The sequence below is a fragment of the Ranitomeya imitator genome, chromosome 1, assembly GCF_032444005.1.
Source record: "Ranitomeya imitator isolate aRanImi1 chromosome 1, aRanImi1.pri, whole genome shotgun sequence".
In the NCBI taxonomy this organism is placed as follows: domain Eukaryota; kingdom Metazoa; phylum Chordata; class Amphibia; order Anura; family Dendrobatidae; genus Ranitomeya; species Ranitomeya imitator.
In genome coordinates, this window is record NC_091282.1 from 769,732,945 (window position 1) to 769,759,679 (window position 26,735).

The 26,735-nt window shown below is 47.6% G+C and overlaps 1 protein-coding gene across 1 annotated transcript in view; it reads right to left on the reverse strand.

The window, feature by feature from the left end:
* TSHR (thyroid stimulating hormone receptor) overlaps positions 1 to 24,569 on the reverse strand; it is a 194,606-nt gene extending 170,037 nt beyond the window's left edge. Inside the window, 2 exon segments of the mRNA XM_069735746.1 lie at positions 13,780 to 13,991; positions 24,388 to 24,569. Coding sequence (XP_069591847.1) covers positions 13,780 to 13,943 — 164 coding nt within the window. The 5' untranslated portion in view covers positions 13,944 to 13,991; positions 24,388 to 24,569.
* Between the last annotated feature and the right edge of the window lie 2,166 nt (positions 24,570 to 26,735).

Below are 26,735 nucleotides of genomic sequence, written 5' to 3' on the forward strand. Positions count from 1 at the left end.
CTGCAGCGAAATCCGCAACGTGTGTACATACCCAAAGTGTATTCGGACAAGAGTTGTCGCTCTCCACGGATGAGAAGCTCCCACATATTGTGTCAGCAAACTAGCTGGCCTGGTACAATGTGTAATCAACACATTATCAAACATGTATTGTTCAATTACTTTGTGTCTCTGTCATCCAGGATAACAACACAATATGTTACAACAAACAGCAACTCCAGAATCACATTCAGGCTCATATTAATAATAGTCTGTGTTTCTTGACCAACCAAAGAACAAATACATAAATCCAAAAGTCAACATAAAGATAACAGTCTATGACCGACTGAAAATAGACGTCTGGATAATATTAAATGCTGTGTCGTCACACCCCCATCTTCTTCATCCCAATCCTTGTGCTTCCTGCAGAATGTTAGTCTGTTATTGTATTTTTTTAGAGAGAAAAGCAGCTTATTTGCTGTCCTTTTGACACCAGGCAGCCTCTAAAAACCTTTGCCTCACTGTTTGCAGATGTACTAATACCAGCCTCCTGCCATCCAAGAGCAAGCTCTGCACTGGGGCTAAACTGATCCAGTAGCTGAATCCATTTTAGGAAATGGTACTGGCATTTACTGTACTTCCTTGGGTGCCTTTTAGTCTTCTTTATCGTAATTGAACCTGTATCTTTGATGTTCTTGATGATTTGATAAATGGTTGATTTAGGGGCAATCTTACAAGCAGCCATGCTCTTGCCGGTAAAGCCCTTTTGATGCAAAGCAATGATTAGTGCTCATGTTGGAGGTTAACAGAAGACATTGATGGTAAGAACCAGCGCTTGTGTAAAGCCATCAGGCTACTCTTATAATCCAAACAACATGACAGAATGACATCAGCTACCTTATTCTTGTTAACACATTCTCCTGAGCTAAGGAGAAGATCTTTGTCATTATTTAATCTGGTCACCTTGTGACAGGGATGAAGTTCAGTGAAAATGTTTTGTTTTATTTTGTGAATACTGTGAGGCAGTGACAAGTGTCATATGCGAGGGTCGCTATGTGCCCCCCAGGATGCGCATAGAAGCATATTAAGACCGCTGGAGTGCATTGCAGTCACAGGAATAGCTGTGATTGCAGTGCAAAACAAAAGTAAGTTTGGTCTTGGACAAGCTGTTTGCCCAAGGCAGATTTAAGAAAATGCATGGGCTTTTATTTTTGGAGTGAACTACAGGATGGTAGTGGGGCAGTTCACTCCCTCCGGGCCAGATCTTGCAAGTGGCCACAATATCATGGATTGGAAACTAAGGGAGAAAAACACGAAAGTGGACCCTCTGGGTTGCGGCTCCAGGGGGGCCCCCAAGGACGAGCGGACCAGATGAACCACCCCCTATACAGGGAGCGTTAGGAGCAGGCCCAAGGGGGATAGAACCACAACTGCCGGAGCCAAAGGGACGACTGGGGTGAAAAACTGGAAAAACAAAGAAGAAACTGGAACCGAGGGTGGCTGGAGGCTGGAAGCTGAAAAGGAAGGGAAAAAGAAACAAAAGGAAAACGGTGGTTGGACTAATGGACTACCGAGACAAGGAAAAGGAACGGAGGAACAAGACTACCAGGGACAAGACTACTAAGGACAAGGCTACTAACAGACGAGCCAAAGGGAAAAAGCAAGTAGCAGCAGAGACAGAGACCTTGGAACAAAGAGGGACTCCTGGGCTAGGCAGGAGCCACTACAACGAAGATACACAGGCATCTTACCTGTGTAAATGCCGAACAGAAATACCCGGTGGGCGCCGCCATGTTGGGTTGGAGCCACCGGGTCACGACCTCCCAGAACCCCTGGCGGCGGAAGAAGCGCTATGGCGCATGCGCGAAGCGCCGAGAGCCCGTGAAGCTGGGCGGAATGCAGTGAGGGAGGACAGCGGGAGCGCGTCGGCCGGACAGGTAAATGAGGGCGTGACAGTACCCCCTCTCTTACTCCTCCTCTTTTTAATGCTGGAGAGGAACCTCCTCAAGATATGAGGAGCATTGATGTTCTCCCGGGGTTCCCATGATCTCTCCTCAGGACCAAAACCTTTTCAATCAATCAAAAAGAAAGTCCTCCCCCTAACTGTCTTTTTGGCTAGAATATCCTTAACCTCAAATATATCATCAGAAGTGGTGGATAAAGGAGAATGGGACTGAGGAGAATGAAAGTGATTAAAGACTGCAGGTTTGAAAAGCGACACATGAAAAACATTGGGGTTTCGCAACGAAGCAGACAAGTTTAACTTGTAGGCCACATCATTAACGCGACTAGAAATCTCAAAAGGACCAATGTAGCGAGGACCTAGTTTCTGAGAGGGAATCTTAAGTCTGATGTAATGAGAAGAGAGCCAGACTTTATCTCCCGGTTGATATGGAGGAGCGTCAAGGCGTCTCTTGTCAGCATACCTCTTCATCCTACTACTAGCCCTTTCAAGACTCTTTAGTCTCTTGCCAAACTTTAGAAAATTCCAAGGACAGAGAGTCCGCCGCCGCTACGCCTGAGGCGGGGGAAATGGGAGGAGGAATGCCAGGGTGTTGCCCAAAGACCACAAAAAAAGGAGATTTAGAGGAGGATTCACTAGGGTAATTGTTTTAGGCGAACTCTGCCCATGGGAGAAGAGAAACCCAATCATTCTGGCGAGCATTGGAGAAATGCCGAAGATAAGATGTGAGAAATTGATTAACATGCTCAACCTGACCATTGGATTGAGGATGATAAGCGGAGGAGAAATCGAGAGTCACCTTCATTAAACAGCAGAGAGCCCTCCAAAAACGGGAGGTGAATTGGACTCCTCAGTCAGACACGATATGTTGTGGGAAGCCGTGAAGTCGGAAGACATGGTGTATGAAGATCTTCCCCAACTCCGGGGCTGACGGCAGTCCTGGCAGGGAAACGAAGTGGGCCATCTTGGAAAATCTATCCACTACTACCAAGATAACGGAACAATTCGAGGAGCGAGGCAAATCAGTGATAAAGTCCATTGCAATATGGCTCCAAGGAGCTGAAGGCACAGGAAGCGGATGCAGGAGTCCAGAAAGTAGTTGTCGGAGAACTTTGTTTCTGGCGCAAGAAGAACAGGAAGCGATGAAATCAAGGACATCTTGGCGAAGAGATGGCCACCAATAATGACGAGAAATAAGAGAGAGAGTCTTGGAGGAATGGCCCCAACGCAGGACTTTCACCCTGTCACAATCCGCCACGAAGGTCTTTCCAGGGGGAGGAGTGATTACGTCCAAAGGAGCCACGGAGATGATCCTAGCTGGATCAATAATATGTGCCCGACTCTCCACTTCATCCAGAGGCTGGATGGACCTTGAGAGGGCATCAGCTCTGATGTTCTTATCATCTGGACGAAAGTGGAGCTCGAAATCAAAACATCCAAAGAACAAAGACCATCTGGCTTGCCGAGGGTTTAGCCTTTGGACGGACTGAATGTAAGCCAAATTTTTGTGATCCGTAAAAATTATGAAGGGGTGGACGGCCCCTTTGAGAAGATAACACCACTCCTCTAAAGCCAGCTTAATAGCTAACAATTCCTTGTCACCTATGGAATAATTGCGTTCTGAAGAGGAGAAGAACTTAGAGAAGAAGCCACATGTGACTATACGACCAGAGGTAGATCTTTGTAAAAGGACTGCCCCAGCTCCAACAGAGGACAAGGGCTGCAGCAAATTCTTGTTTCAGGGTTAGAAAGGTGTCCTCAGCCTCCAAGGGCCAGTGATTGGGATTGACCCCTTTGCGAGTAAGAGCAGAGATTGGTCTGGTTAAGGAGGAAAACTGAGGAATAAATTGCCTATAATAATTGACAACACCAAGGAAACATTGAATGGCTTTCACTCCAAGGGGACGTGGCCAGTTGAGAACGGCAGACACCTTTGCTGGATCCATCTTCAGGCCAGACTTCAAGACAATAAAACCGAGGAAGGGTACTGAAGACTGCTCAAATACACACTTCTTAATCTTAGCAAAAAGATGCTTCTCCCTTAGACGTTGCAAAACCAGACGAACGTCACGTCGATGAGTGGAAAGATCAGGAAAGAAGATGAAGATGTCGTCTAGGTAGACGACGACACTAGAATAGAGGCGATCTCGGAAGACATCGTTTAGAAATTCTTGGAAAACTGCAGTAGCATTACAGAGGCCAAAATGCATGACTAAATATTCATAGTGACCGTCACGGGTGTTGAAAGCGGTTTTCCACTCATCCCCTGCACGGATTCGACCCAGGTTATAGGCTCCTCGAAGGTCAAGCTTGGTAAATATGCGTGCTCCCCTCAGGCTGTCAAAGAGCTCTGGGATAAGAGGCAACGGGTATTTGTTCTTCACCGTATTGTTGTTTAAGCCTCTATAATCAATGCATGGATGAAGAGAGCCATCCTTTTTCTTGACAAAAAAGAAGCCTGCTCCAGCAGGAGAAGAAGATTTCCGAATGAAGCCTCTGGCGAGATTTTCTTGAACATATTCTGACATGGCTTGAGTCTCTGCGGGAGAGAGAGGATAGTTTCTTCCTCTAGGTGGTGCAGTGCCAGGAACGAGATCAATTGGGCAGTCGTAGGGTGGATGCAGGGGAAGATTCTCTGCCTCCTTCTTGTTGAAGACATCCGAGAAAGTACTGTAAACAAAGGGCAAAGCAGAAGCAATAGAGGGGGAACAAGGAACACCAACAGGACGCACCGGCAGCAGACACCGAGCGCGTCAGGAATCCCCCCAATGAAGAATATTTCCGTTATGCCAATCTAAGGTGGGCTCGTGGGTTCGCAACCAAGGAAGACCGAGAAGAACTGGATGAGAAATACTGGCTAAAATATAAAACACAATCTTTTCTTTATGCAGGGCCCCTACCTGAAGCTCTACCACCTGTGTAACCTGAGTTATAGTCTCCTGTAGGGGTTTGCCATCCACGGAAGCGAGGAAGAGGGGATTTTCTAAGGTCCTTACAGGGACAGAAAATTTAATAACCTCCTCCAACCTAATAAACATGCAACAACTGATAGAGTGAGGGGTAGAGAGGTATCACATGCACCTAGGGAGGCCTCTCTTACCTGACCTGTTGTGAATTCTGTGGTCAGGCTCCCTCCTGTGGTCATGAGTGGTACTTCGGCTGGTTCTGTCCATGAGCTTCCTTTGGTGGATGTGAGTGGGGCTGCGGCTTCTGAGTTTCCTTCCTCAGGTGACGAGGTTAAGTCGTTAGGTGCTGTTCTATTTAGCTCCACTTAGTTCTTTGTTCCTGGCCTCCAGTCAATGTTCCAGTATTGGTCTTGCTCTCTCCTGGATCGTTCTCGTGGCCTGTCTGCCCTGCATAAGCTAAGTTCTGCTTGTGTTACTTTTGTTTGCTATTTTTTCTGTCCAGCTTGCTATATTGGTTTGTTTTGCTTGCTGGAAGCTCTGGGACGCAGAGGGAGCACCTCCGTACCGTTAGTCGGTGCGGAGGGTCTTTTTGCGCCCTCTGCGTGGTTGTTTGTAGGTTTTTGTGCTGACCGCAAAGCTATCTTTCCTATCCTCGGTCTATTCAGTAAGTCGGGCCTCACTTTGCTAAAATCTATTTCAACTCTGTGTTTGTATTTTCATCTTCACTCACAGTCATTATATGTGGGGGGCTGCCTTTTCCTTTGGGGAATTTCTCTGAGGCAAGGTAGGCTTATTTTTCTATCTTCAGGCTAGCTAGTTTCTCAGGCTGTGCCCGAGGCGCCTAGGTCTGGTCAGGAGCGCTCCACGGCTACCTCTATTGTGGTGTGATAGGATTAGGGATTGCGGTCAGCAGAGTTCCCACGTCTCAGAGCTCGTCCTATGTTATTAGTAACTATCAGGTCATTTTCAGTGCTCTTAACCACCAGGTCCATTGTGGTTCTAAATCACCTGTTCATAACAGTACTGGAGGCCCAAAGTACTATGCTTCTCAATAGAGGGAAAAGAGATGTTCTGAGACCATTTTTTTTTCTTTGCACTGTGTTTTGTCTTTCTTTTCCCCTAGACATTTGGGTGGTTCAGGACACAGGTATAGTGATGGACATTAAAGGCCTGTCTTCTTGTGTGGATCATCTCACTGCAAGAGTACAAAATATTCAAGACTTTGTGGTTCAGAATTCTATGTTAGAACCTAGAATTCCTATTCCTGATTTGTTTTCTGGAGATAGAGCTAAGTTTCTGAGTTTTAAAAATAATTGTAAACTATTTCTAGCTTTGAAACCCCGCTCCTCTGGTGACCCAGTTCAACAAGTTAAGATCATTATTTCTTTACTGCGTGGCGACCCTCAAGACTGGGCATTTTCCCTTGCGCCAGGAGATCCTGCATTATGTGATATTGATGCGTTTTTTCTGGCGCTCGGATTGCTGTATGATGAACCTAATTCAGTGGATCAGGCAGAGAAAAATTTGCTGGCTCTGTGTCAGGGTCAGGATGAGGTAGAGATATATTGTCAGAAGTTTAGGAAGTGGTCTGTGCTCACTCAATGGAATGAATGTGCGCTGGCAGCAATTTTCAGAAAGGGTCTCTCTGAAGCCCTTAAGGATGTCATGGTGGGATTTCCTATGCCTGCTGGTCTGAATGAGTCTATGTCTTTGGCCATTCAGATCGATCGACGCTTACGTGAGCGTAAAACTGTGCACCATATAGCGGTATTATCTGAGCATAAACCTGAACCTATGCAATGTGATAGGACTTTGACCAGAGCTGAACGGCAAGAACACAGACGTCGGAATGGGCTGTGTTTTTACTGTGGTGATTCCACTCATGCTATCTCCGATTGTCCTAAGCGCACTAAGCGGTTCGCTAGGTCTGCCACCATTGGTATGGTACAGTCAAAATTTCTTTTGTCCGTTACTTTGATCTGCTCTTTGTCATCCTATTCTGTAATGGCATTTGTGGATTCAGGCGCTGCCCTGAATTTGATGGACTTGGAGTATGCTAGGCGCTGTGGGTTTTTCTTGGAGCCCTTGCAGTATCCTATTCCATTGAGAGGAATTGATGCTACGCCTTTGGCCAAGAATAAGCCTCAGTACTGGACCCAACTGACCATGTGCATGGCTCCTGCGCATCAGGAGGATATTCGGTTTTTGGTGTTGCATAATCTGCATGATGTGGTCGTGTTGAGGTTGCCCTGGCTACAGGTCCATAACCCAGTATTGGATTGGAAATCTATGTCTGTGTCCAGCTGGGGTTGTCAGGGGGTACATGGTGATGTTCCATTTCTGTCTATTTCATCATCCACCCCTTTTGAGGTCACAGAGTTCTTGTCAGATTACCGGGATGTATTTGATGAGCCCAAGTCCAATGCCCTACCTCCGCATAGGGATTGCGATTGTGCTATCGATTTGATTCCTGGTGGTAAGTTTCCTAAAGGTCGACTGTTTAATTTGTCTGTGCCTGAGCACGCCGCTATGCGGAGTTACGTAAAGGAATCCTTGGAGAAGGGTCATATTCGCCCGTCGTCGTCGCCATTGGGAGCAGGGTTCTTTTTTGTGGCCAAGAAGGATGGTTCTTTGAGACCTTGTATTAATTACCGCCTTCTTAATAAGATCACAGTCAAATTTCAGTACCCCTTGCCGCTGCTGTCTGATTTGTTTGCTCGGATTAAGGGGGCTAGTTGGTTCACCAAGATAGATCTTCGTGGTGCGTATAATCTTGTGCGTATTAAACAGGGCGATGAATGGAAAACAGCATTTAATACGCCCGAGGGCCATTTTGAGTACCTGGTTATGCCATTCGGGCTTTCCAATGCTCCATCAGTATTTCAGTCCTTTATGCATGACATCTTCCGAGAGTACCTGGAGAAATTCCTGATTGTATACTTGGATGATATTTTGGTCTTCTCGGATGATTGGGAATCTCACGTGAAGCAGGTTAGAATGGTGTTCCAGGTCCTGCGTGCGAATTCTTTGTTTGTGAAGGGGTCAAAGTGTCTCTTTGGTGTTCAGAAGGTTTCATTTTTGGGTTTCATTTTTTCCCCTTCTACTATCGAGATGGACCCTGTTAAAGTTCAGGCCATTTATGATTGGACTCAGCCGACATCTCTGAAGAGTCTGCAAAAGTTCCTGGGCTTTGCTAATTTTTATCGTCGCTTCATCAATAATTTTTCTAGTATTGCTAAACCGTTGACTGATTTAACCAAGAAGGGTGCTGATGTGGTCAATTGGTCTTCTGCTGCTGTGGAAGCTTTTCAGGAGTTGAAGCGTCGTTTTTCTTCTGCCCCTGTGCTGTGCCAGACAGATGTTTCGCTCCCGTTCCAGGTCGAGGTTGATGCTTCTGAGATTGGAGCAGGGGCTGTTTTGTCGCAAAGAAGTTCTGATGGCTCGGTGATGAAACCATGTGCCTTCTTTTCCAGGAAGTTTTCGCCTGCTGAGCGTAATTATGATGTTGGCAATCGAGAGTTGCTGGCCATGAAGTGGGCATTCGAGGAGTGGCGTCATTGGCTTGAAGGAGCTAAGCATCGCGTGGTGGTCTTGACTGATCACAAGAACTTGACTTATCTCGAGTCTGCCAAACGGTTGAATCCTAGACAGGCTCGTTGGTCGCTGTTTTTCTCCCGTTTTGACTTTGTGGTTTCGTACCTTCCGGGCTCTAAGAATGTGAAGGCGTATGCCCTGTCTAGGAGTTTTGTGCCCGACTCTCCGGGTTTGCCTGAGCCGGCGGGTATTCTCAAAGAGGGGGTAATTTTGTCTGCCATCTCCCCTGATTTGCGGCGGGTGCTGCAAAAATTTCAGGCTAATAGACCTGACCGTTGCCCAGCAGAGAAACTGTTTGTCCCTGATAAATGGATGAGTAGAGTTATCTCTGAGGTTCATTGTTCGGTGTTGGCTGGTCATCCTGGAATCTTTAGTACCAGAGATTTGGTGGCTAGATCCTTTTGGTGGCCGTCTCTGTCGCGGAATGTGCGTTCGTTTGTGCAGTCCTGTGGGATTTGTGCTCGGGCTAAGCCCTGCTGTTCTCGTGCCAGTGGGTTGCTTTTGCCCTTGCCGGTCCCGAAGAGGCCCTGGACACATATCTCTATGGATTTTATTTCAGATCTCCCCGTCTCTCAAAAGATGTCGGTCATCTGGGTGGTTTGTGATCGCTTCTCTAAGATGGTCCATTTGGTACCCTTGTCTAAATTGCCTTCCTCCTCTGATTTGGTGCCATTGTTTTTCCAGCATGTGGTTCGTTTACATGGCATTCCGGAGAACATCGTTTCTGACAGAGGTTCCCAGTTTGTTTCGAGGTTTTGGCGAGCCTTTTGTGCTAGGATGGGCATTGATTTGTCTTTTTCCTCGGCTTTCCATCCTCAGACTAATGGCCAGACCGAACGAACCAATCAGACCTTGGAAACATATTTGAAATGTTTTGTTTCTGCTGATCAGGATGATTGGGTGTCCTTTTTGCCGTTGGCTGAGTTCGCCCTTAATAATCGGGCCAGCTCGGCTACTTTGGTTTCGCCGTTTTTCTGCAATTCTGGTTTCCATCCTCGTTTCTCTTCAGGGCAGGTTGAGTCTTCGGACTGTCCTGGTGTAGATACTGTGGTGGATAGGTTGCAGCAGATTTGGACTCATGTAGTGGACAATTTGACATTGTCCCAGGAGAAGGCTCAACGTTTCGCTAACCGCAGGCGCTGTGTGGGTCCCCGACTTCGTGTTGGGGATTTGGTTTGGTTGTCGTCTCGTTATATTCCTATGAAAGTTTCCTCTCCTAAGTTTAAGCCTCGTTTCATTGGTCCGTATAGGATTTCTGAGGTTCTTAATCCTGTGTCTTTTCCTTTGACCCTCCCAGCTTCTTTTTCCATCCATAATGTATTCCATAGGTCATTGTTGCGGAGATACGTGGCACCTGTGGTTCCATCCGTTGATCCTCCTGCCCCGGTTTTGGTTGAGGGGGAGTTGGAGTATATAGTGGAGAAGATTTTGGATTCTCGTATTTCGAGACGGAAACTCCAGTACCTGGTTAAGTGGAAGGGTTATGGTCAGGAAGATAATTCCTGGGTCTTTGCCTCTGATGTTCATGCTGCCGATCTGGTTCGTGCCTTTCATTTGGCTCATCCTGGTCGGCCTGGGGGCTCTGGTGAGGGTTCGGTGACCCCTCCTCAAGGGGGGGTACTGTTGTGAATTCTGTGGTCAGGCTCCCTCCTGTGGTCATGAGTGGTACTTCGGCTGGTTCTGTCCATGAGCTTCCTTTGGTGGATGTGAGTGGGGCTGCGGCTTCTGAGTTTCCTTCCTCAGGTGACAAGGTTAAGTCGTTAGGTGCTGTTCTATTTAACTCCACCTAGTTCTTTGTTCCTGGCCTCCAGTCAATGTTCCAGTATTGGTCTTGCTCTCTCCTGGATCGTTCTCGTGGCCTGTCTGCCCTGCATAAGCTAAGTTCTGCTTGTGTTACTTTTGTTTGCTATTTTTTTCTGTCCAGCTTGCTATATTGGTTTGTTTTGCTTGCTGGAAGCTCTGGGACGCAGAGGGAGCACCTCCGTACCGTTAGTCGGTGCGGAGGGTCTTTTTGCGCCCTCTGCGTGGTTGTTTGTAGGTTTTTGTGCTGACCGCAAAGCTATCTTTCCTATCCTCGGTCTATTCAGTAAGTCGGGCCTCACTTTGCTAAAATCTATTTCATCTCTGTGTTTGTATTTTCATCTTTACTCACAATCATTATATGTGGGGGGCTGCCTTTTCCTTTGGGGAATTTCTCTGAGGCAAGGTAGGCTTATTTTTCTATCTTCAGGCTAGCTAGTTTCTCAGGCTGTGCCCGAGGCGCCTAGGTCTGGTCAGGAGCGCTCCACGGCTACCTCTAGTGTGGTGTGATAGGATTAGAGATTGCGGTCAGCAGAGTTCCCACGTCTCAGAGCTTGTCCTATGTTATTAGTAACTATCAGGTCATTTTCAGTGCTCTTAACCACCAGGTCCATTGTGGTTCTAAATCACCTGTTCATAACACTGACCTAGGCGGAGGAGTTTCACGGCCGTTGCGGACAGGCGCGAAGAAGATGGGAGGCACTCCCACAGTAGAAGCAAAGACCCTGAGTGCGTCTCTTTTCCTGGTGACATTGTTCAGATATCTTGAGCCGATTGACTTGCATCGGCTCCGGCGCAGATACAGAGGAGTTCGACCTGAGACATGGACTAGGTGGTCTGCGTGAAGACAGTGGAGGACGAGGAAACCTTCTCTCACGGGCTCTCTCCTGAAAGCGAAGGTCAATACGGGTAGCCAAAGAAATTAGATCCTCCAAAATGGTTGGGGTATCACGACCCGCTAACTCATCCTTAATACGCCAGGACAGACCTCACCAGAACGCTCCCCAGGGTACGGAACTGAATAGCGTACTGACCTACAGTTAGAGACCCCTGGTGAAGATTAAATAAAGACTCTGTGGTAGAGGCCAGGTGACCTGGCTCATCGAAAACTCGTCGAAAAGTCTCCAAAAAATTAGAAAGTTGCGAGACCACAGGGTTGTCTTGCTCCCAAAGGGGGTTTACCTAAGCCAACGCGTTTCCCTCCAAGTGGGAAATTATGAAGGCTACTTTGGCTTGATCAGTAGGGTACTGCAAAGGCAAAAGCTCAAAATGGAGGCGACATTGATTTAAGAAGCCCCGGCATAATTTGGGATCTCCATTATAGCGCTGTGGCTTAGCCAGATGGGGAGGAGAGTGAGGAGCCAAGGCTGGAACGGGAGCAGTAGAGTAGCCGAGTGTCAACAGATGCCATGTAACTTAGAATATGGGCTTGGGTGTCTCGCTGCTGAGCCAGTTCTTGTTGCAGACCGGCCAACTGGGAAGCATTCCCTGGATCGGAGGTCTGAAGAGCAGAGAGACAATGTCCATGGACTTCATAAAAGATATCATATGGGACTGATTCTCCTGCAAAAAGACTAGCTCCTTATGGGCGGCCGAGCTTCCAGCGGGATTCATGGCCTGTGTATACTATCACAGATTGGAAACTAAAGGTACCTTCACACTGAACGATATCGCTAGCGATCCGTGACGTTGCAGCGTCCTGGCTAACGATATCGTTGAGTTTGACAGGCAGCAGCGATCAGGATCCTGCTGTGCCATCGTTGGTCAGAGCAGAAAGTCCAGAACTTTATTTCGTCGCTGGACTCCCGCAGACATCGCTGAATCGGCGTGTGTGACGCCGATTCAGCGATGTCTTCACTGGTAACCAGGGTAAACATCGGGTTACTAAGCGCAGGGCCACGCTTAGTAACCCGATGTTTACCCTGGTTACCAGTGTAAACGTAAAAAAAATAAACACTACATACTTACATTCCGGTGTCTGTCCCCCGGCACTGTGCTTCTTTGCACTGTGTAAGCGACGGCCGGAAAGCAGAGCACAACGGTGACGTCACCGCTGTGCTTTCCGGCTGGCGCTCACAGTCAGTGCAGAGAAGCACAGCGCCGGGGGACAGACACCAGAATGTAAGTATGTAGTGTTTTTTTTTTTTTTACGTTTACGCTGGTAACTAGGGTAAACATCGGGTTACTAAGCGAGGCCCTGCGCTTAGTAACCCGATGTTTACCCTGGTTACCAGGGGACTTCGCATAGTTGGTCGCTGGAGAGCTGTCTGTGTGACAGCTCTCCAGCGACCACACAGCGACGCTGCAGCGATCGGGATCGTTGTCTAGATCGCTGCAGCGTCGCTAAATGTGACGGTACCTTAAGGGAGAAAAACACGAAAGTGGACCCTCTGGGTCCCGGCTCCTGAGCCCCAGAGGATGAGCGGACCAGATGAACCACTCCCTATACAGGGAGCGTTAGGTGCAGGCCCAAGGGGGATGGAACCACAACTGCCATAGCCAAAGGGACGACTGGGGTGAAAAACGGGAAAAACAAAGAAGAAACGAACTGAGGGTGGCTGGAAGCTGAAAAGGAAGGGAAAAAGAAACAAAAGGAAAACGGTGGTTGGACTAATGGACTACCGAGACAAGGAAAGGACAAGGAAAAGGAACGGAGGGGACAAGACTACCAGGGACCAGACTGCTAAGGACAAGGCTACTAAAGGACGAGCAAAAAGGAAAAGACACTGGGCTAGCAAGTAGCAGCAGAGACATGGACCTGGGAACGAAGAGGGACTCCTTGGCTAGGCAGGAGCCACTACAACGAAGATACACAGGCGTCTTACCTGTGTAAACGCCGAACAGAAATACCCGGTGGGCGCCGCCATGTTGGGTTGGAGCCACCGGGTCACGACCTCCCAGAACCCCTGGCGGCGGAAGAAGCGCTATGGCGCATGCGCGAAGCACCAAGAGCCCGTGAAGCTGGGCGGAATGCAGTGAGGGAGGACAGCGGGAGCGCGCCGGCCGGACAGGTAAGTATCTGAGGGTGTGACACACAGATTCCATTTAAACACCCTGCAGCAAAGGGTTGAGTTTGTCAGTGTTTGTTTGCAAATAGCAGAGCAGGTGGCTCTGCAAGTTCAGCTTGTGTGAGGTAACACAGAGCCAAGAGCAGTGAATGCCTGGCACCCCGCAGCGTGATACAGTGGTGCTATCGATCTTGGATATAGACTGTTGTGACGCCCGGCTGCGATCTGGAGGATACCGTGTGCTATTCATTTTGTGAGTTGTTTGGACATGAAATACATTTGCTGTGAACTTTTCCTGGGTCACTGCCTCATTTACTGCACAGTGTGAGCACCGCGGAACTACAATACGTGCATTTTCATGGCGATGAATGACTGCAATTTATTGTAAATCATCTGATCAGTCTCTGGAACAATCTAGAATTAACTATAAAACCTGTACCAGTGATATTGGAAAAGTAAAACTGCTGTTAGTCTGAGACATTCTGGCAACGACTGTACGGTCTGTGTACTATTGTAGCAGACGGGTACTTACAGGATCTCAGTGTTGCGCGGCAGCTGAGGCATGGTGAAGCGGTTCCTGCAGGTGACGCTGTGACTCGGCTCCTTCTCACATTTGCAGTTGTCCGGGCAGCTCCCGGCAGAGGTGTCTTCCAGGAGGAATAGGGACAATAGGAAGAGAGACAGATCCTGTCGCATTTCTGACACTGGCAGTCACATGAGGCGCTATAACGGCGGCTCTTTACCCTGCAGATCAGAAGCACAGACAGAGATTGTACCAGCACGGGTCCATGACTTATCCTGTGCTGCACCTACGCTCTGGATCATGTCTACATCATTACACCTGCCCTAGAAATACATCATTGTGCAACACGTAGAAACATGTTACCCATGTAGCTCATCAGATGCATCATACATCGCAGGATTAGATAATGTGGCTTAGCATCACGCAAAATAGACTTAAATTGCTGTATCTAGTAGACAATATCACACATGAAAGGATTACATACAGCAGTTCAGCAGACAGTATCACACATATGAATCAATACAGCAGCTCAGCAGACAGTACCCCAGACATTATAAAGCTGCTGCTCGCACTCCTTGAATATTATAACGCTGTGACACGTACTCCCTGGATATTATAACGCTGCGGCTTGTACTCCCTGGATATTATAACGCTGCGGCTTGCATTCCCTAGATATTATAACATTGCGGCTCGCACTCACTGGATATTATAACGATGCGGCTCTCACTCCCTGGATATTATAACGCTGCGGCTCGCACTCCTTGGATATTATAATGCTGCGGCTCGCATTCGGTAACAATCCAGAAAAGAAGGAAGAACTGGAAGCATTTAAAGAGACCAAGATGGATGAACACAGAACTTAATAACTTGTTAAAAAGGAAAATGTATATATATATATATATATATATATATATATATATATATCAAATGGAAAGATAGGGGCATATCTAAAGAAGAGTATAATGCTGTTTGCAGGGTAAGAGTTAAAAGAGCTAAAGCCAGTAATGAAGTGAGGCTTGCAAGGAAGACCAACAGCAGCAAAAAAGGTGTCATGCAATGGTCTGGGCTCATGCTCTACCTTCGCAGGGTTAATTGTTGTGGCCTCCTTTTGGTTCTGGGAGAGTTACTTATACCCACACTGAACCGGGATTCTTTGTCAGTTATACTCTGATCCTCGGCTGAGTTCTGACCCCAGTGTGTCTGTGGTTACAGTCTGCTTGTTTCCGTGCTGCCTGTGTATGACCTGGTCCGTTTACGTTCTTGCTTTTGCTATCTGATTCCGTACCTTCAGTTTATCTCCTGGTTTATCTCTTTGCTCTGTCCCTGTCCTCCCATCTGCTTGATGAGTTGTACTGCATCGCCCTCTCATGTTCTGACCATGACCTGTTACTGACTCTGTAGTAGTGTGCCCCCTTTCGTATCTCTTAACTCTCCGTTTGTATCCGCGTGGTTCCCGCACCCTGTCCTGCACTCCCCGGCTGGTACTCTGTTCCTCACGTCTCCGGGGTTAGGCTCCGCCCCCTCTGCCACTCATCCGGCGGTCACGTGCTTCAGGTCCTGTACCTGCTGCACGACTTATCTCCGTAGCCGCGCCACTTATCTGGACATCCTGGTCTATACCGTCCCTGCTCAGGACATGCGCACGGACGCACAGTGTGAGTACCGTGTGGTGTTCTTGACAAAAAAGATTTTGGGGCATGTCAAAAGCAAAAGAAAAGTCAAAGATGCTATAGAATTTTTACAGAATGAAAAGGGTGAAGTGGTCAAAAATAATGTAGAGAAAGCCGAACTTTTACATTTCTATTTTGCATTTTTGTTCTCCAAGAAAGTAAATGTAACATCAACTGATCTTCACGGTGCCATCGAAGGAATAAAATAATCCACACTATCTATAAACAGAGAGGTGATGAGGGAACACTGAGCCAATTTACATGAATTTAAATCTCCTGGCCCATATTAAATAGCATTTTGCATATCATCATAAAGCCTTCCATGGGACTATGAACTGAATTGGAGGAACACTTAAATCCCGTCCCACTTGCTTAGCTACTTTGGGGCTGACATACTTTTAGATCCAGGACATCTCCCCTAAATAAAAGAGAAAAATGTTCCAGCTTCTTGATAAAATGTAAAACTTTAATCCATCATATAAAATAGTAGAAGACACACTCCTGGGACAATGCCATATCACAAGTGAAGAAAGCTACGCGTTTCGACCATACGGTCTTTGTCACAGCTGATCTACTCAGCAATCCATCCAGTATAAGAAGGACTGACCTACCAATGGAAAGGTAAAAAAAAAAAAAAAAAAAAAAAAAAAGGGGGTGGGGGGGGGGGGGGGGGGGCTCACCTGACCAAGAGTACTTATAATCACAAAAACATATAAACCATTGCCAGATATTCTAAAAAATATAAACAATATATATATATATATATACAATGGTAAGATACAATAAATCCCATATATATGAAAATACAAAAAAAGACAGAAAAAAACACACACAAACAAAAGGCTAAAAAACATGCAATATATAAATACATGAATCTGTGCCTGCACTGCAATTTACCATATCTAATAGTGAAACATAAGTTCACTCTTTTTATTCAAACTATGCGGAAATCTAGTACCCAAATTAAACATCCAAAAGGCTTCCCGTGTGAGTAAAGACCTATGCATGTCTCCTCCCCGCGGAGGTTTTTTTATTTTTTCAATGCCCGTTACTCTTAAAGAATCAGTGCTGCGTGAATGCATTTCAATGAAATGTCTCGCTGCTGAGGAAACGGTACGATTGCTGTTAGTTGTACATTTGATATCGTACAAATGTTCAGAGATGCGGTTTTTTAGTTTTCTAATTGTGCAACCGATGTATGATTTGTCGCAGGAAATTCAATCTATTTTGTATACTACAAATCATGTGTTACAATTAATAAAAGTTTTAATTTTATATTTATTTTCCATACTCCTGGTACCAAAAAAATTTGTAACTATTAAATGCTTACAGGTAGTACAATTAGTGATATTGCATTTATAGCAACCCGTACAACTAAGCCAGGTGCTATTAGGTTGTTTGGACATAAAGCAATTAGAGGATAATATGTTGCCTAGCGTAGGTGCCCTTCTTGCTACAACGTTGCAACCATTATTCAACAATACAGCAAGAGTGGGATCTTCAAAAAGAATTGGAATAGCCCGATTAATAATTGTTTTGATCTCATTAAATTGCGGGCTGAATTGTAGACAGACATATGGCTTGGTTGCCACATTTTTATGATTGTCATTTTTGTTTTTATTTTTCTTATGACTAGATTCCACATCTAAAAGATCTGACTGATTCTTCTGTTTGGCAACATTTAATGCTCTATTGAGCATCCAGTTAGGGTACCCATGTTTTTTTCTGTCTTTTTTTGTATTTTCATATATATGGGATTTATTGTATCTTACCATTGTATATATATATATATATATATATATATATATATATATATATATATATATATATATATATATATATATATATATATATTGTTTATATTTTTTAGAATATCTGGCAATGGTTTATATGTTTTTGTGATTATAAGTACTCTTGGTCAGGTGAGCCCCCCCCCCCTTTTTTTTTTCTACCTTTCCATTGGTAGGTCAGTCCTTCTTATACTGGATGGACTGCTGAGTAGATCAGCTGTGACAAAGACCGTATGGTCGAAACGCATAGCTTTCTTCACTTGTGACATGGCATTGTCCCAGGAGTGTGTCTTCTACTATTTTATATGATGGATTAAAGTTTTACATTTTATCAAGAAGCTGGAACATTTTTCTCTTTTACTTGGATTTGCACTACGTCGAGTCAGGACGAAGTTCCGTGCTCCTTGCACATATCGGTGAGCTGGCTTTTTTCTTTCTTTGTACTACATCTCCCTTAACACCTCTATATTACTCTGTAATCCTAAGGATGATAGTGGTAGTCTTAGGGTACCGTCACACTGAAACGACGCTGCAGCGATACGACAATGATGTCGATCGCTGCAGCGTCGCTGTGTGGTCGCTGGAGAGCTGTCACACAGACCGCTCTCCAGCGACCAACGATCCCGAAGTCCCCTGGTAACCAGGGTAAACATCGGGTTACTAAGCGCAGGGCCGCGCTTAGTAACCCGATGTTTACCCTGGTTACCAGCGTAAACGTAAAAAAAACAAACACTACATACTTACCTTCCGTGTCTGTCCTCCGGCGCTGTGCTCTCCTCTGCACTGTCAGCGCCGGTCAGCCGTAAAGCAGAGCGGTGACGTCACCGCTGTGCTTTCCGGCTGGCCGGCGCTCACAGCCAGTGCAGAGAAGCACAGCGCCGGGGACAGACAGCTGAAGGTAAGTATGTAGTGTTTGTTTTTTTTACGTTTACGCTGGTAACCAGGGTAAACATCGGGTTACTAAGTGCGGCCCTGCGCTTAGTAACCCGATGTTTACCCTGGTTACAAGTGAAGACATCGCTGAATCGGCGTCACACACGCCGATTCAGCGATGTCAGCGGGAGATCCAGCGACGAAAGAAAGTTTCAAACGATCTGCTACGACGTACGATTCTCAGCGGGGTCCCTGATCGCAGTAGCGTGTCAGACACAGCGAGATCGTAAGGATATCGCTGGAACGTCACGGATCGTGCCGTCCTAGCGATCAAAGTGCCACTGTGTGACGGTACCCTTAGGTACACTAGATAATCCATTGTCCCAGATGAGACAGGTTGTCTCCCCGAGTGGCTTAAAACTGTTAGAGAGTCTTATTACACCAAGGTGTTCATTTGGTCAGGTTTGGATGGAGTACCGCCGTATCCATAGTCAATATTATTAAATTACCAGCCATGAGGCGTGGAGCAGACCTTTAACTGATTTTGAAAAAAATGTGTATTGGGAGGAGACTTCCTTTGCACTGTATTTCTTTGTTATGCGGGCTGCTGAAGATGGAAGAGGTGCTGGGGACTCATGTTCCCTATCAAGACCAATGGGAAAAGTACTTCTGATTGGCCTAAATCATTTATTCTTACTCACAAATTATCTATATCATGTCACCTCCAGGAAACTAATTACAGGATCGTCTTCAGATGGTACAGGACACCAGACTGCATTCATCACAGGTATCCTAATATAACAAATATGTGTTGGAGATGTGACCCATATTTGGTGGTCATGCCCCCGAATATCCAAATTGGGGACAGGATTGTTTGATCTCTTCAATAAATTATTCTGCACTAACTTCCTGAACTCTCCAGAAACAGTGTTACTATTAATATTCCCTATATCTATTTCTACCATTAAAAAGGGACTATTTAGACTGCATTTTTAGCTGCAATGAGACAGATTATCCCCAGACATTGGAAATCAATCACCATGCCTTCTACATTGGAACGGGTTGAGCGGTAGATAACCTTATTCACATGGAAGAGCTCATAGTCTCTAACAGTTGGCTGAACTTGCACTCATACGAATATATGAGAGCTTGGTTACCCTGGACATCATTCAGAAATTCATCTGAATTTAGCACTTGGCCATTCTAGTGATTTTGAGCCATTGATATCACACTCAAAATATGCAACAAGATTCCTCTCTAGGGATGAGCGAGTGTACTTGTTGCTCAGGTTTTCCCGAGCACGCTCGGGTGACCTCCCGAGTATTTATGACTGCTCAGAGATTTAGTTTTCATCGCTCCATCTGAATGATTTACAGCTACTAGCCTGGTTGATTACATGTGGGGATTCCCTAGCAACCAGGCAACCCCCACATGTACTCAGCCTGGCTAATAGCTGTAAATCATTCAGCTGCCGGATGAAAACTAAATCTCCGAGCAGTCAGAAATACTCGGAGGTCACTCGAGCGTGTTCGGGAAATCTCGAGTAACGAGTATATTCGCTCTTCACTATATCCTCTCCCTTTACCTTCCTCCTGTGTTGGCCTTGGTGTTCCACCCGATTCTTCCCTATCATGTCTCATCATTTGAGTACAACAATAAATTCACATAACATGATACAATGTTTCAATACTATTTGTTGCACTATACTCTCCCTTTCCAAAGAAGTATATGCTGGTTAATATACTTACATTTTGTTGATTGTACCTGTTGTGCAATCTGAATTTGATTTTGATTGAAACATCAATTGTTAATTATAACATCAATAAAAATATATTAAATCATAAATCTCCTGGTCCAGATGAATAACATCCTAGGGCAGTGAAAGAGTTAGTAGAAGAAACTACAGAACCACTAGCCAGAATCTTTGAAATATCCTGGAAAACAGGAGAAGCCCCAGAAGATTGGAGAAGGGCAAATGTTGTCCTTATCTTCAAAAAAGGAAAGAAGATGGAGGCAGGAAATTACAGGTCAGTGAGCCTTACTTCTATATCAGGAAATATCTTTGAACACATTATTAAACAGCATGTATGTAAGTACTTGGATAAGAATACAGTAATTAACCAGAGCCAGCATGGATTTGTAGCAAACAAGTCATGCCACACTAATCTAATTTCCTTCTATAATGGAATAATTGACTGGGTGGATCTGGGGAATGTGGTAGGTATAGTATATCTTGACTTCAGCAAATCATTTGACAAAGTATATCATACTATCTGTCACTGGGTCCTTCTCCAGTATTACACAATCAAAGAGAGTGAGAGATGAGCGAACAGTCCAAAGAACCTTTATTACATGCAAACCGAAAGGTCCATAAAACAATCCACCACACAGAGGATAAAATAGTCTAGAAACACAGATACAGTCCAGTAACGGGATAAATGCCCCGTGAGATGAGCGTCACAATCCTCTACTTAGAGATCGATATGGCAGTGCGGCTCCAGATACTTCTCCACGTAGGCTCCTCCAGCAGTATTTCCATGTCAATCCAGGTTTCTCCAAGTCTTTCTGGGGTGCTTGCCGTAGCCTCAGCATCCCACACAGGATCTATCTACTTGTCTCTCCTCAGAAAGAGAGAAAATTCCTCTTTATACCCACATTTGTGTCTAAGGTCATCCTCCACAGGTCAGGGGGGTGGCAGAGGCTCATCTCTTATTGTTTGAGTATTTAGTCAATATACACAGTTTGTCCTCTGCTCTACAGGTCAACAAGCCACAGGGTCCACACAATGGTCAATCAACATATCAGACATCAATTGTTCAATGATGTTGCATCCCTGTTTTACAAAGATAGCAGGTAATTCTCTGTTGGAGCTGATATAAGGGGCAGCCATTCAAAAATATCAAGAGCAAACTTTTAAAACTCATATGACAACAGTCCATGGTTCTTCACCTACTGAAAATAGATGTCTCAATAATTAACATTAAATGCTGTGTCGTCGCATTAGAGGGGATACACAGAAAGATACAGAGCAACAAGATAACACTCCCAAAAATCAGTAAAAAGATGAACATAGCCAAACCAAACTCCACATACCACATGTCACATCCTTCATGAAAAAAGTGACCAAGTATGGGATTGACAAGGCTACGGTTAGGTGGGTTCATAACTGGCTCAATGATCCGACCCAAAGAGTGATAAATGGTTGCACATCCAATTGGAAGAGTGTTTCAAATGGGGTACCACAAGGCTCTGTCCTGGCCCCAGTGATGTTCATTTTTATACCGGTAAATGATCTAGATAAGGGAACTGAAGGTAAACTAATGAAATTTGAGGACGAACACTAGAGAAGACAAAGAAAGGATTCAGAAGGATCTAGATAAGCTTAAGCAATGGGCAGCGACTAACAACTGTATTTAACAGGGAGAAATGCAAGATTCTACATCTGGGCAAGAAAAACAAAAATTACATCTATAGAATGGGAGGAAGAGGACTAAGAAACAGCACGTCTGAAAAAGACTTGGCTCCCTAGACATTACAGCACTACGGCTCGCCTTTCCTTGATATTATAGCGCTGCAGCTCGCGCTCCCTGGATATTATAACGCTGCAGATCGCCCTCCCTGGATATTATAGTGCTCTGGTTTACGCTCTCTAGATATTATAGCGCTGGCTGCACACCCTGTATATTATAGCCCTGGCTACATTCCTGGATATTATAGCACTGCGGCTCACGCTCCCTGGATATTATAGTGCTGGCTGCACACCCTGTATATTATAGACCTGGCTACATTCCTGGATATTATAGCACTGCGGATACGTTCCCTGGATATTATAGCAGTGCGGCTTGCACTCCCTGGATATTATAGCGCTGGCTGCATTCCCTGGATATTATAGCACTGCGGCTCACGCTCCCTGGATATTATAGCGCTGGCTGCACTCCCTGGATATTAGGGCACTGTGGCTCACGCTCCCTGGATATTATAGCATTGCGGCTTGCGCTCCCTGGATATTATAGGGCTGTGGCTCACGCTCCCTGGATATTATAGGGCTGTGGCTCACGCTCCCTGGATATTATAGGGCTGTGGCTCACGCTCCCTGGATATTATAGGGCTGTGGCTCACGCTCCCTGGATATTATAGGGCTGTGGCTCACGCTCCCTGGATATTAGGGCACTGTGGCTCACGCTCCCTGGATATTATAGCACTGCGGCTTGCGCTCCCTGGATATTATAGGGCTGTGGCTCACGCTCCCTGGATATTATAGGGCTGTGGCTCACGCTCCCTGGATATTATAGGGCAGTGGCTCACGCTCCCTGGATATTATAGCACTGTGGCTCACGCTCCCTGGATATTATAGCACTGTGGCTCACGCTCCCTGGATATTATAAGGCTGTGGCTCACGCTCCCTGGATATTATAGGGCTGTGGCTCACGCTCCCTGGATATTATAGGGCTGTGGCACATGCTCCCTGGATATTATAGGGCTGTGGCTCACACTCCCTGGATATTATAGGGCAGTGGCTCACGCTCCTTGGATAGTATAGGGCTGTGGCACACGCTCCCTGGATATTATAGGGCTGTGGCTCACGCTCCCTGGATATTATAGGGCTGTGGCTCACGCTCCCTGGATATTATAGGGCTGTGGCTCACGCTCCCTGGATATTATAGGGCTGTGGCTCACGCTCCCTGGATATTATAGGGCAGTGGCTCACGCTCCCTGGATATTATAGGGCTGTGGCTCACGCTCCTTGGATATTATAGGGCTGTGGCTCACTGTCCTTGGATATTATAGGGCTGTGGCTCACTGTCCTTGGATATTATAGGGCTGTGGCTCACGCTCCCTGGATATTATAGGGCTGTGGCTCACGCTCCCTGGATATTATAGGGCTGTGGCTCACTGTCCTTGGATATTATAGGGCTGTGGCTCACGCTCCCTGGATATTATAGGGCTGTGGCTCACGCTCCCTGGATATTATAGGGCTGTGGCTCACGCTCCCTGGATATTATAGGGTTGTGGCTCACGCTCCCTGGATATTATAGGGCTGTGGCTCACGCTCCCTGGATATTATAGGGCTGTGGCTCACGCTCCCTGGATATTATAGGGCTGTAGCTCACGCTCCCTGGATATTATAGGGCTGTGGCTCATGCTCCCTGGATATTATAGGGCTGTAGCTCACGCTCCCTGGATATTATAGGGCTGTGGCTCACGCTCCCTGGATATTATAGGGCTGTGGCTCACGCTCCCTGGATATTATAGGGCTGTAGCTCACGCTCCCTGGATATTATAGGGCTGTGGCTCACGCTCCCTGGATATTATAGGGCTGTGGCTCACGCTCCCTGGATATTATAGCAATGCTGTTCACTGTCCCTGGATATTATAGGGCTGTGGCTCACGCTCCCTGGATATTATAGGGCTGTGGCTCACGCTCCCTGGATATTATAGGGCTGTGGCTCACGCTCCCTGGATATTATAGGGCTGTGGCTCATGCTCCCTGGATATTATAGGGCTGTAGCTCACGCTCCCTGGATATTATAGGGCTGTAGCTCACGCTCCCTGGATATTATAGGGCTGTGGCTCACGCTCCCTGGATATTATAGGGCTGTGGCTCACGCTCCCTGGATATTATAGGGCTGTAGCTCACGCTCCCTGGATATTATAGGGCTGTGGCTCACGCTCCCTGGATATTATAGGGCTGTGGCTCACGCTCCCTGGATATTATAGCAATGCTGTTCACTGTCCCTGGATATTATAGGGCTGTGGCTCACGCTCCCTGGATATTATAGGGCTGTGGCTCACGCTCCCTGGATATTATAGGGCTGTGGCTCACGCTCCCTGGATATTATAGGGCTGTGGCTCATGCTCCCTGGATATTATAGGGCTGTAGCTCACGCTCCCTGGATATTATAGGGCTGTGGCTCACGCTCCCTGGATATTATAGCGCTCTCGCTCATGCTCCCTGGATATTATAGCGCTCTCGCTCATGCTCCCTGGATATTATAGCGCTAGCTGCACTCACATCTTATAACAGACCTGGGCGATAATTTCATGCTGTAAATTCCCTGTAAAGTAGGGTAAAGCTTTCGTGTGCCGTCTGTCTGAGCTGGGTAACACATTAGTAGGTGATGCTGATGGGGTGACCCCGTATAATGGAGACGCCATCTGTGCGGAGACGATACTCCGCAGGACGCTCTGTTCCCACAGAGAAGAGGAATTCTCTCAATTTCCTGACACAAGGATCTTTCTCCCTTTGGAGCGATGGCGGAGGCTGCTCCTCTCCTCATACACACCTGTACCTGCTCTGCTCCCGGTGCTCAGCTCTGCCAGCGGCACACGACTCTGCTGCGGGGTGGCACACAGTCTGCCTCCCCTGGGGTGAGATGCTCTGCAGGTTGGGGGTCTTGTGTAATCTCAGCCTCTCTGCAGCTTCTTCAGGTTTCATTGCAGTTCTTCAAGTGCTGCTTCAAAACTCAAGTTGCGTTTTGCACATAAACACTCAGCTCCCCCTGCGCTGCCTGCGGGGAGGGGGTCCCAGAGCAGCCAAGTGTCAGCCCCCTGGCATCACAGCAGCTGAGCAGGACAGCAGCGCCATCTGCGGGCTGTAGCAGGAAGCGCACCATGGAATGGATCCATTCTGGAGGCGATGTAGTAGCCACTGGCTTGGAGAAAAGTAATCTTGTTGCCCACAGTGCCCGGTCACTCACGTCCTTTCTCTGGCACAGCACAATGTCACTTTCCAAATCCGGAGTTTCAAATTAGTTTCTGAAAATCATCAAAATCTTGTTCAACATTGCAGAGCAGCTGTGTGAGGACCCGGTGTGGAGGAGTAATGTCACCGCTCCATAGTTTCCTCCACCGCCGGTGTTTGCAGCCACCGGACAAAATACTGCAAGGTGCCGCCATAGTGTGCACAGCGTCAACACTGCTGCGTCAGCGACAGAGGAGACAAGGGGATGACAGGGGGCAGAAGGAGATATGACGGGGGCACAGGGGCAGAAGGAGATATGACGGGGGCACAGGGGCAGAAGGAGATATGACGGGGGCACAGGGGGCAGAAGGAGATATGACGGGGGCACAGGGGGCAGAAGGAGATATGACGGGGGCACAGGGGGCAGAAGGAGATATGACGGGGGCACAGGGGGCAGAAGGAGATATGACGGGGGCACAGGGGGCAGAAGGAGATATGACGGGGGCACAGGGGGCAGAAGGAGATATGACGGGGGCACAGGGGGCAGAAGGAGATATGACGGGGGCACAGGGGCAGAAGGAGATATGACGGGGGCACAGGGGGCAGAAGGAGATATGACGGGGGCACAGGGGGCAGAAGGAGATATGACGGGGGCACAGGGGGCAGAAGGAGATATGACGGGGGCACAGGGGGCAGAAGGAGATATGACGGGGGCACAGGGGGCAGAAGGAGATATGACGGGGGCACAGGGGGCAGAAGGAGATATGACGGGGGCACAGGGGGCAGAAGGAGATATGACGGGGGCACAGGGGGCAGAAGGAGATATGACGGGGGCACAGGGGGCAGAAGGAGATATGACGGGGGCACAGGGGGCAGAAGGAGATATGACGGGGGCACAGGGGCAGAAGGAGATATGACGGGGGCACAGGGGGCAGAAGGAGATATGACGGGGGCACAGGGGGCAGAAGGAGATATGACGGGGGCACAGGGGGCAGAAGGAGATATGACGGGGGCACAGGGGGCAGAAGGAGATATGACGGGGGCACAGGGGGCAGAAGGAGATATGACGGGGGCACAGGGGGCAGAAGGAGATATGACGGGGGCACAGGGGGCAGAAGGAGATATGACGGGGGCACTGGGGGCAGAAGGAGATATGACGGGGGCACAGGGGGCAGAAGGAGATATGACGGGGGCACAGGGGGCAGAAGGAGATATGACGGGGGCACAGGGGGCAGAAGGAGATATGACGGGGGCAGAAGGAGATATGACGGGGGCACAGGGGGCAGAAGGAGATATGACGGGGGCACAGGGGGCAGAAGGAGATATGACGGGGGCACAGGGGGCAGAAGGAGATATGACGGGGGCAGAAGGAGATATGACGGGGGCACGGGGCAGAAGGAGATATGACGGGGGCAGAAGGAGATATGACGGGGGCACGGGGCAGAAGGAGATATGACGGGGGCACAGGGGGCAGAAGGAGATATGACTGGGGCACAGGGGGCAGAAGGAGATATGACGGGGGCACAGGGGCAAAAGGAGATATGACGGGGGCACAGGGGGCAGAAGGAGATATGACGGGGGCACAGGGGGCAGAAGGAGATATGACGGGGGCACAGGGGGCAGAAGGAGATATGACGGGGGCACAGGGGGCAGAAGGAGATATGACGGGGGCACAGGGGGCAGAAGGAGATATGACGGGGGCACAGGGGGCAGAAGGAGATATGACGGGGGCACAGGGGGCAGAAGGAGATATGACGGGGGCACAGGGGGCAGAAGGAGATATGACGGGGGCACAGGGGGCAGAAGGAGATATGACGGGGGCACTGGGGGCAGAAGGAGATATGACGGGTGCACAGGGGGCAGAAGGAGATATGACGGGGGCACAGGGGGCAGAAGGAGATATGACGGGGGCACAGGGGGCAGAAGGAGATATGACGGGGGCAGAAGGAG